At 56.1% G+C, this 11,086-nt stretch overlaps 2 protein-coding genes across 2 annotated transcripts; one reads left to right on the top strand and one right to left on the bottom strand.

Moving 5' to 3' along the window:
- Positions 1 to 223: 223 nt before the first annotated feature.
- On the bottom strand, positions 224 to 5,310 carry LOC116781364 (zinc finger protein 70-like). Its single transcript, XM_032677048.1, has 2 exons — positions 5,293 to 5,310; positions 224 to 1,018 (listed from the first exon to the last, which is right to left on the bottom strand). Exons 1-2 carry the CDS (start codon positions 5,308 to 5,310, stop codon positions 419 to 421), a joined length of 618 nt encoding a protein of 205 aa, XP_032532939.1. The 3' UTR covers positions 224 to 418.
- Positions 5,311 to 5,446: 136 nt separating this feature from the next.
- On the top strand, positions 5,447 to 9,677 carry LOC116781363 (zinc finger protein 239-like). The gene is made up of 2 exons (XM_032677047.1): positions 5,447 to 5,480; positions 8,786 to 9,677. Exons 1-2 carry the CDS (start codon positions 5,447 to 5,449, stop codon positions 9,613 to 9,615), a joined length of 864 nt encoding a protein of 287 aa, XP_032532938.1. The 3' UTR covers positions 9,616 to 9,677.
- Positions 9,678 to 11,086: the final 1,409 nt, after the last annotated feature.

The following is an 11,086-nucleotide window of genomic DNA, read 5'->3' as shown; positions in this document are numbered from 1 at the left end:
ATTTGCTGCACAATAGAAACACTAAAACTACCACGAGTACAGGATAAGACAGGACAGTGCTCTACATTAAAGCAATTGTTGAAGCAATTCTCCTAAAGCTGGCACAACAGCAATAATTCTTAAGTAGAGATGGATGGAACTCCCCCAGACCAATGCTCGTGGGGAGATCTCTGCTCTCAACCTACAGCACTGACACTGGGGGGAGGTCGCCAGCCAAGGCAGGAATCTCGACACAGCCCCCAAGAAGGGTTCTGTTGGAAGAACCTGTCCCTGAGAAAGGGGACTGACCCTTTCTGGTTGAAAGGGATGGACTGACAGTCACTGGACTCCAGGGATTGCCTCACCATCAGGGGGTTCATTCAGGGTGGAAGAAGCAGCTGAAGCTCTTCCCGCAGTCGGAGCACTCGTAGGGCTTCTTTTATTGGTGGGTCCGTTGGTGTTTGGTCAAGTTAGAGCTGTGGGAGAAGCTCTTCCCACACTCCCCACACTTGTAGGGCCTCTCCCCAGTGTGGATGTGCCGGTGGGTAACAAGATGGGAGTTCTGGTTGAAGCTCTTCCCGCAGTCAGTGCAGCGGAAGGGCCTCTCATCTGTGTGTGTCCGCTGGTGCCTGTAGAGATTCCAACTGGTTGGAAACCTCTTCCCACATTCCAAGCACTTGTAGAGCCGTTCCCCGGTGTGGATGCGATTCTGTTTGCGGAGGGTGGAGCTGCCACTGAAGCTCTTCCCACATTCCCTACACGTGTAAAGACATTCTCCAGTGTGGATGTGCTGGTGGGAACGAAGGTGAAAGCTCCGATTGAAGCTCTTCCCACATTCCTCACACGTGTAGGGCCGTTCCCCAGTGTGGATGAGCTGGTGGGTGCACAGGTGGTAGCTCTGGCTGAAGCTCTTCCCACACTCCCCAAACGTGTAAGGACGTGCCCCAGTGTGCATGTCTTGGTGTCGGAGAAGGTGAGAGCTCCTCCTGAAGCTCTTCCCACATTCCAAGCACCAGAAGGGCTTTTCCCTGCTGGGAGGCTGCTCAGGGACCTCCAGGTTGGAGCTCCCCCTCAAGCTCTGGTTGCCTTCCTAGCACAGGCTGGGTTTTTCCTCCTCAGAGCACCCTGGGATGGCTTTGGAGACCCTCCTGCGGGGGGATCTCTGGCCCTTTTCCTCCCCGCTGCCTTCCTGCGCCGTGGAGCCCTTCAAAACGGCCTCTCCCACCAGGGTCTCACGGGGGGATTTGTCCTCCGGGCTCTCCGCCCTCACCTCGGGGCCTGGGGCAGGAAGCAAGGACAGGGAGGGGATTTGCCTCCGGCCCACAGGGAAGGCCAAGGACATCCCCCCAACTCCGGCCCCGGCAGGACGGCAGCGGCAGCGGGGTTGTCCTGCAGCCGGGGCCATGCTCGGCTGACAGAGCCAGCACAACACCCGCCCAAAGGGCCACTGACTTCCTCCTCACCTGCCTGGGGGGCCCAAGGCATCTTCCTCTTCCTCGCAGCCTCCTCCTCCATCTGGCCAAGCTTTGGGAAGGACAAATCCTGATGGGGGGGGAAAACAAGGGCTGAGTGCGTTGGCTTGGGGGTTCCTCCTGCCCAAGTCCATCTCTAGAAATCACTGTGTCCATAAAAACCTCCAAAACACCAAGATTCAGCCCAGAAAAACCCAAACCACCAAGATTCAGGCAAAAAAACCCCAGAAACAGCAAGAAGACCCTCGCCACACCAAACTGCAAAAAATTGAGATTCAGCTAAAAAATACTCCAAAATATGAAGATTCAGCCCAAAAAAAGGTGATGGGGACTGAATTTAACCCTCCAGTAGGAAAGTTTTTTGATTTCAAGCTCATCTCCAAAGGGTGCCCTGGGATTGGAGCCTGGGCTCTAATTAACCTCTCCTGTGCTGCCACACAACAGGAGCTGTATGGCCAAGGGACAAACTCTGTGATCCCTGTCAGTGTCCATGGTCCCTGTCAGTGTCCTTCAGGGAAATTGGGAGGAGGAAATGAAGAAACTGGTTTGGAACTAAACCGGCGTTAAAGTGGGAAAAATCTCCTTCCATGGAAATAGAACTTAGACAGTTTTTCCTGGGCTGAACAAGCTCATTCAGGGATGAAGGACTGGGACTTCTGTGGACACTTGTGCTGGTTTCTTTGGACACTTGTGTTCCTTCAGAGAGCCCCTGGAAACACTCTGCTGTTCAATCCCAGTGCCACCAGTGCCTGGGTCCTGTCTGCAGCAGCAGATTGTAGTGGGACGGGAGAAATGCTTTTCTGAGCCTCTGGGCTGGACACAGGCACAGCCTGACCCTGAACCCAAGGGAAACAAACACAAATTCCATGGCTTTAGCTGGAGCAAGGCTGGGGGGGTTTCCTGAGGGCAGCACTACACCAGACTTTTGTGTGTGTGTGTGAGACAGGCAGAAGCACAAATGCCTGCACAGCCCAGAGCAGTCAGTGTGGGGCTGTGCTTGCTCCTGCAGAGACCCCCAGGGAACAAACCCAGGCAATAGTTTGGGTTTAATCCTTGCTCTGTGTCAGTGGAATAGAATGTTCCACAGGAGCTCTGTCCCCTCTGTGGCACCGGGTGGCTCGAAGCTGAAGGGGGGTGGGGTGTCAAGTGCAAGTTCCCTTCTGAAGTGTGTCCCTAAGGAGGACACTTGCCTTATTATTGCTTATTATGTGTAATATCTTATAGATCTTTCATACAACAGCTAAGGATGGATTCTATAGAACATGTGCCATATATATGATACAGAATATATCTGATTATTGCTTTATCTGCCTGTCCAGACAGATATTGTATATGCACAGAGATTGTATTTGAGGGATATATTCCTCTCAATACCCTGTGAGCTCCACTCCCAAGGCCAGCAAATTCCTGAAGCTCCCACTTGTGTGCCCTGCAGGTTTTGGCAGATTTGCAAGAGCAGGGGAATCATTCCCTGCAGCCCCTTTGCACTGTAGGAAATGGGAGCACTGTGCACATCCTGCTGCCTCCAGATTCCATTCTGGGTGTGTGGGGAGGAAAGAAATTCCTGGTTCTGCAGGAGCTGCAGATGCTCAAGGAGCAGCAGGACCAAGTCAGGGACCTGAGGGGGTCGGGGGGGCTTTGGGGTGCAGGAGGATCCTGGGGGAGCTGGGGAGAGGCTTTGGGGATTGGAGGTACAGACCAGTACAGACCAGGACAGACCAGTACCTCCTCACTGCTCCCCGGATCTGTCCTGGAGCTGGGCCACATTGTCCTGGGACACCTGAGCCCCCCCAGTGCCCTCCCAGTACAGCCCAGTGCCCCCAGTACAGCCCACTGGGTTCCTGTCCCAGGGTGCCAGGTGATTCCTCTTTGGGGAGGGTTGGAAGGGATTTGAGGGGGGGTTGGGGGAGATTTGAAGGGATCTGGGGGGGTTGGATGAGGATTTGGGGCGGGTTGGGGGTCTTTGGGTGTATTTGGGGGAGTTAAAAAGGGTTTTGGGGGCATTGGGGGGTGAAAGGGATCTGTGGGGGAAGGGGATTAAGGGGAAAATGGAGGTTAAGGGACATTTTTGGGGGGTTAAAGAGGCCTGGGGGGGAGAGGAGGGGCTACACCAAGAGCAGGTGAGTCCTGAGACCCCCCCTGGTGTCCCCAAGACCTTCTTGGTGTCCCCAGTTCCCCCCCTGACACCCTGAGACCCCCCTGGTGTCTCCAATGTCTCCAGGGCCTCCCCATGGCCCCAACTCCCCCCTTGACACCCCTAATTCCACTGTCCACAAACCCCACCCCACTGTCCCCAAACCCCACCCCTGATGTCCCCAACCCTCCATCTCACCCCAGGAGCCCCCCTGGACCCTCTGACCCAACCCCTCCCACCCCCCACCCCGCTCACAGAAAGGCCAAGGGCATCTGGGGACACGCTGGGGACAACTGGAGGGCTTTGTGGGGCACTGGGTCATTACTGGGGGATACTGGGATACACTGGAGGGAACCAGGGGGCACTGGGAAGGACTGGGGAGTTACTGGGGGATTACCAGGACACAGCGGGGGGACACTGGGATGTTACTGGGCCATACTGGGGGTAACTGGGTGCTCACTGCAGGATCACTGGGACATCCTGGGGGGCAGTGGGAGGTCACTGGGACACACTGGCTGGTCACTGAGGGGGTTACTGGGCCGTACTGAGGGTCACTGGGATATACTGGGGGCACTGGGATCCCCTTAGTCAGTTCTGCTCCCCCTGGACTTTTGGGGGCACCCCCAGGACCCCTCCCCTGGGGGCTGGGAGATCCCCTGAATTCCACTGCTGGGCTTTAGGGGACCCCCGGGCCCCCCTTCCTTTGGGGTCTCTGCGTGCTGAGTTTTGGGGGTCTCTGGGGTTCAAAGGGGGAATTGGGATCCCCTTTCCCTGGGGTCAGTTCGCTGGGCTGGCAGAGGCGTTGTGGTGGGATGGGAAATGGCTTTATAGGAATTTTATTTGGCCATGGCCAGACAGGACTGACACGGAGACCCCCCAAAATCCATGCAAAACCCCTGAAATCCCCTCAGAAACCCACCTCTGTACCCATCAAAAACACCTCAAATCTCCTCAGAGACCTCATCTCTCCCCCAGGACCCCCTAGACCCTCTCAGTGACCTGCAAAACCCACCTGGGACCCCCAAGCCCCTTCAGGGACCTCAAAAACCCCCTCAGGGACCCTCAAAACCGTCTGGGACTCCCTAAATCCCCCTAGAAACCCACAAAACTGCTTCAAAGACTCCCCCCCAAAGCCCCCCAGGACCTCCCAATTCCCTCGAAAACTCCAAAACTCCCTCAGGGATTCCCAAACCCATTCAGGGACCTTTAACCTCCCCCCTAAGTCCCTTCGCGACACCAAAGCTCCTCAGAGCCCCCCAAAACCTCCTCAGGGACCTCTAAAAGCCCCTAAGGGACCACAAAACCACAGAACAGCAGAAGAGCTTTCTGTAAAGGAAGAGAGCAAAGAATATGAGAAGGAGAAGACCAAGGGAAAACTGAAGCAAAGCAATAAAATCATCCTGGCCCTTGCAGTTTTTCCTTCACCTTTTTCTCGCTTTCCCTTTTTTTAGGGTTCTTTTTTTGGTTGGGTGGTTTTGAATTTTTTTTTTTCCGAGGGACTTTCTCAGGAATCGAATCACCCTTCCGGGTTCTTGGGAGGCCTCTGGGCTCCGCGGCCCCCGAGAGGGTCCTCCGAACCTCCGAACCCCCCGCGCTAAACCCTCCCGAGCCCTCCAGCCTTTCCCACCACAGCCGCGCTCCCCGCAGCCCCCGAGGGGATCCCCAGACCCCGCTCTCCCGCACCCCCCGCCACCACTCAGAGCTCACCGACCAACCCGCCGCCATCACCGATTCCCGGCAGCCAACACGGCAGAGGCGGGGGCGGGTCTGCGGGGGCGTGGCCGCGCGCTGATTGGCTGCGGCGGCTTTCTCTAAACGGGGTGCGCGCGCAGAGCGCCGTGTTGGCTGCCGGGAATCGGTGATGGCGGCGGGGCCTGCGGTTCGCCCTGAGTGTTGTGAGTACCCCCGGGAGGGGGGCTCGGGAGGGTTTAGCGGAGGAGTTCGGGGATTCCCGAGCAGGTTTTGAGGGGTCCCTGAGGAGGTTCGGTGTCCTGAGGGGACTCAGGGGGTGGTTGATGGTTCCTGAAGGGGTTTGGGGGTCTCTGAGGGGGTTTTTGTTTCTGAGGAGAATTGGGGGGTGCCAGGTCGGCTTTGGGGATCTCTGAGGAGGTTTGGGGGTCCTGGCGGGACCTTTTAGGCAGTTTTGGGGTCTCTAGGGGGTTTACAGGGTCTTAGATGGTTTAGGGGGTCTCTGAGGGGGATTGGGGGGTCCCAGGTGGGTTTTGCGGGTCCCTGAGAGGGTTTAGAGGGTGCTGGAGAGGGATGAGGTCTCTGAGGGCATTTGAGGGGACTTTGAGAAGGTTTTGATGTGTCGAGGGGGAGATTTCAGGGGTTTTGAGGGCATTTTGAGGGGGGGGTCCACTAAAGCCCAGAAGTGGGGTCCAGGGGATCCCCCAGCCCCAAAGAGGAGGGGTCCTAGGGATACCCCCAAAATCCGGGGGGGAAATGTATCCGGGGTAAGGGGATCCCTAGACCCCAGTATATCCCAGTGACCCCTTCAGTGACCAGCCAGTGTGTCCCAGTGACCTCCCACTGCCCCCCAGTATGGCCCAGTGATCCTGCAGTGAGCACCCAGTAACCCCTAGTATGGCCCAGTAAGCTCCCAGTGTCTCCCCGTGTGTCCTGGTAATCCCCCAGTAACCCCCCAGTCCTTCCCAGTGCCCCCTGGTTCCCCCCAATGTGTCTCAGTATCTCACAGTAATCACCCAGTGCCCCACAAAGCCCCCCAGTTGTCCCCAATGTTTCCCCAGATGCCCTTGGCCTTTCTGTGAGTGGGGTGGTGGGGTGTTTTCGTGGTCAGAGGGTCCAGGGGGGCTCCTGGGGTGAGATGGAGGGTTGGGGACATCAGGGGTGGGGTTTGGGGACAGTGGGGTGGGGTTTGTGGACAGTGGAATAGGGGGTGCCAAGGGGGGAATTGGGGCCATGAAGAGACCCTGGGAACATTGGAGACACCAGGGGGGTCTCGGGGTGTCAAGGGAGGAACTGGAGACACCAAGAGGGTCTTGGGGACACCAGAGGGGGTCTCAGGACTCACCTGCTCTTGGTGCAGCCCCTCCTCTGCTCACCCAGGCCTCATTAACCCCCCCCAAATGTCTCCTAACCCCCATTTTCCCTTTAATCCCCTCCACCCATAGATATCTTTCACCCCCCAATGTCCCCAAGACCTCTTTTAACTTCCCTAAAGGCACTCAAAACCCCCAAATCCCCATCCAAACTCCTCAGATCCCTTCAAATCTCCCCCAACCCCCCCTCAAATCCCTTCCAACCCTCCCCAAAGAGGGATCACCCACACCCTGGGACAGGAACACATTGTGCTGTACTGGGGGCACTGGGCTGTGCTGGGAGGGCACTGGGGGGGCTCAGGTGTCCCATGACAAGGTGGCCCAGCTCCAGAAGAGATCTGGGGAGCAGGGAGGAGGTACTGGTCTGTCCTGGCTTGCACACCCAATCCCCAAAGCCCCTCCCCACCTCTCTCAGGACCCTTCTGCACCCCAAAGCCCCCCAGGCCCCCCCAGGGCCCTGACTTGGTCCTGCTGCCTGTTGAGCATCTGCAGCTCCTGCAGAACCAGGCATTTCTTTGCTCCCCACAGGGTCGTTCCCACACCCAGAATGGAATCTGGAGGCAGCAGGATGTGCACAGTGCTCCCATTTCCTACAGTGCAAAGGGGCTGCAGGGAATGATTCCCCTGCTCTTGCAAATCTGCCAAAACCTGCAGGGCACACAAGTGGGAGCTTCAGGAATTTGCTGGCCTTGGGAGTGGAGATCAAAGGGTATTGAGAGGAATATATCCCTCAAATACAATCTCTGTGCATACACAATATCTGTCTGGACAGACAGATAAAGCAATAATCAGATATATTCTGTATCATATATATGGCACATACTCTATAGAATCCATCCTTAAGTGTTGTATGATATAAGATATTACAAATAATAAGCAATAAAAAGGCAAGTGTCCTCCTTAGGGACACACACTTCAGAAGGGAACTTGCACTTGACCCCCTCCTCTCTTCAGCTTCGAGCCACCTGGTTCCACAGAGGTGGACAGAACTCCTGTGGAACATTCTATTCCACTGACACAGAGCAAGGAATAAACCCAAACTATTGCCTGGGTTTGTTCCCTGGGGGTCTCTGCAGGAGCAAGCACAGCCCCACACTGACTGCTCTGGGCTGTGCAGGCATTTGTGCTTCTGCCTGTCTCACACACACACAAAAGTCTGGTGTAGTGCTGCCCTCAGGAAACCCCCTCCCCCCCCCTTGGTCCAGCTAAAGCTGTGGAATTTGTCTTTGTTTCCCTTGGGTTCAGGGTCAGGCTGTGCCTGTGTCCAGCCCAGAGGCTCAGAAAAGCATTTCTCCCATCCCACTACAATCTGCTGCTGCAGACAGGACCCAGGTACTGGTGGCACTGGGAGAGAACAGCAGAGTGCTTCCAGAGTTTGTCCCTTGACCATACAACTCCTGCTGTTTGGCAGCACAGGAGAGGTTAATTAGAGCCCAGGCTCCAATCCCAGGGCGCGCCTTGAAGATGAGCTTGAAATCAAACAACTTTCCTGCTGGAGGGTTAAATTCAGTCCCCATCACCTTTTTTTGGGCTGAATCTTCCTATTTGAGAGTATTTTTTACTCAATCTCAACTTTTTGCAGTTTGGGGTGGCGAGAGTCTTCTTGCTATTTCTGAGGGGTTTTTGCCTGAATCTTGGTGGTTTGGGTTTTTCTGGGCTGAATCTTGGTGTTTTGGAGGTTTTTATGGACACAGGATGCCCGATGACTTCTAGAGATGGACTTGGGCAGGAGGAACCCCCAAGCCAATGCACTCAGCCTTTGTTTTCCCCTCCATCAGGATTTCTCCTTCCCAAAGCTTGGGCAGATGGAGGAGGAGGCTGCGAGGAAGAGGAAGATGCCTTGGGCCCCCCAGGCAGGTGAGGAGGAAGTCAGTGGCCCTTTGGGCGGGTGTTGTGCTGGCTCTGTCAACCGAGCATGGCCCCGGCTGCAGGACAACCCCGCTGCCGCCGCCGTCCTGCCGGGGCTGGAGTTGGGGGGATGTCCTTGGCCTTCCCTGTGAGCCAGAGGCAAATCCCCTCCCTGTCCTTCTTGCTTCCTGCCCCAGGCCCCGAGCTGAGGACGGAGAGCCCGGAGGACAAATCCCCCTGTGAGACCCTGGTGGGAGAGGCCGTTTTGAAGGGCTCCCCGGCGCAGGAAGGCAGCGGGGAGGAAAAGGGCCGGAGATCCCCCCGCAGGAGGGGCTCCAAAGCCATCCCAGGGTGCTCTGAGGAGGAAAGACCCAGCCTGTGCTGGGAAGGCGGCCAGAACTTGAGGCAGAGCTTTGACCTGGTGGTCCCTGATCAGCCTCCCAGCAGTGACAAGCCCTTCAAGTGCTTGACATGTGGGATAAGCTTCAGGAAGAGCACCCACCTCCTCAGCCACCAGAACATCCATACTGGGGAACGTCCCTACACATGTGGGGAATGTGGGAAGAGCTTCAAGTTCAGCTCCAACCTCCACACCCACCAGCAAATTCACACCGGGGAATGGCCCTATACATGTGGGGAGTGTGGAAAGAGCTTCAGGCGGAGCTCCGCCCTGATCCGACACCAGCACATCCACACTGGGGAACAGCTCTACCCATGTGAGCAATGTGGGAAGAGCTTCAGTGACAGCTCCACCCTGATCGTGCACCAGCACATCCACACTGGGGAACGTCCCTACACATGTGGGGAATGTGGGAAGAGCTTCAGGAGCAGCTCCAACCTCCACAACCACCAGCGCATCCACAGTGGGGAACGACCCTACAAGTGCTTGGAATGTGGGAAGAGGTTTCGGACCAGTTCAGAGCTCCTCGTGCACCAGCGGACGCACACGGATGAGAGGCCCTTCTGCTGCACCAACTGCGGGAAGGGCTTCAAGCACAACTCCACCCTCGTCAAGCACCAGCGAATCCACACCGGGGAGAGGCCCTACAAGTGTGGGGAGTGTGGGAAGAGCTTCACCTGGAGCTCTAACTTGACCAAACACCAACGGACCCACCAGTAAGAGAAGCCCGACAAGTGCCCCAACTGCGGGAAGAGCTTTGGGTGCTACTTCCACCCTGAATGAACCCCCTTATGGTAAAGCAACCCCTGGAATCCAGTGACTGTCAGTCTGTCCCTTTTGACCAGAAAACGCGAGTCCCCTTTCCCAGGGGCAGCTTCTTCCAACAGAACCCTTCTTAGGGGGTGTGTGGAGATTCCTGTATTTGCTGGGGACCCCTCCCAATGTCAGTACTGTAGGTTGAGAGCAGAGATCTCCCCATGAGCATTGGTCTGGGGGAGTTCCATCCATCTCTACTTAAGAATTATTGCTTTTGTGCCAGCTTGAGTAGAATTGCTTCAACAATTGCTTTAGTGTAGAGCACTGTCCTGTCTTGTCCTGTACTCCTGGTAGTTTTAATGTGTATGTTGTGCAGTAAATAATTCTGATGAAGATGTTTTGTCTGATCATTTGTAACCCTAAATAATTCATTTCTATCAATACATCTGATTTTCTATCTTTAAAACCTGGGAAACAAAAGTGTTTCAGTCACACCTCTGTAATTCCCCTAAACTTAAAAGTGTTGGCGTGATCGAAGGCTGAGATTGTATCCAGCAGCCCCCAGCACCCCACAGGAAGTTGGGAGCTCAGGGGGGCCAGCCTGGACAACTCCTGGCCTGTCCCATTGGACCCAGGACCGGGGAAGTCCATGCAGCAGATCCTCCTCAGTGCCATCCCATGGCACGGGCAGGACAACCAGGGGATCAGGCCCAGCCAGTGTGGGGTTGGAAAAGGCAGGTCCTGCCTGACCAACCTCATCTCCTTCTCTGACAAAGGACCCGCTCAGCAGCTGAGGGAAAGGCTGGGGATGTGTCTCTCTGGAATTTCAGAAAGCCTTTGGCACCATCTCCCCCAGCATCTCCTGCACAAACTGGCTGCTCATGGCTTGCCCAGGGAACTGTTTGCTGGGTGACAAAGTGTCTGATGGCCCAGGGAGTGGTGGGGAATGGAAGGAAATCCAGGTGGGGTCGGTCACTAGTGGGGTTCCCAAGGGCTCAGGGTTGGGGCTGCTCCTATTTAACATCATTCTTGATGATCTGGGCCAGGGGATTGAGTGCCCCCTCAGGAAAGTTGTGGACAGCACCATGTTGGGTGTGAGTGTGGATGTGGTGGAGGGCAGGAAGGCTCTGCAGAGGGATCTGGACAGGCTGGATCAAGAAGGCCAAGTGTCAGGGCCTGCCCTTGGGTCCCAACAACCCCCTGGAACGCTCCAGGCTGGGGGCAGAGGGGCTGGAGAGCTGCTCAACAGGAAGGGACTTGGGGGTGCTGCTTAACAGCAGCTGGATATGAGGTAGAGTGTGCCCAGGGGGGCAAGAAGACCAAGGGCATCATGTCCTTGTTGGAGAAGAATGTGGCCAGCAGGAACAGAGAACTGATTGCCCCTCTGTGCTGGGCCCTGGGGAGGCCTCACCTCTAGTGCTGTGTCCAGTTCTGA

This window comes from Chiroxiphia lanceolata (genome assembly GCF_009829145.1).
Source record: "Chiroxiphia lanceolata isolate bChiLan1 chromosome W unlocalized genomic scaffold, bChiLan1.pri scaffold_44_arrow_ctg1, whole genome shotgun sequence".
Lineage (NCBI taxonomy): Eukaryota > Metazoa > Chordata > Aves > Passeriformes > Pipridae > Chiroxiphia > Chiroxiphia lanceolata.
This window is presented reverse-complemented; position numbering and strand designations above follow the sequence as displayed.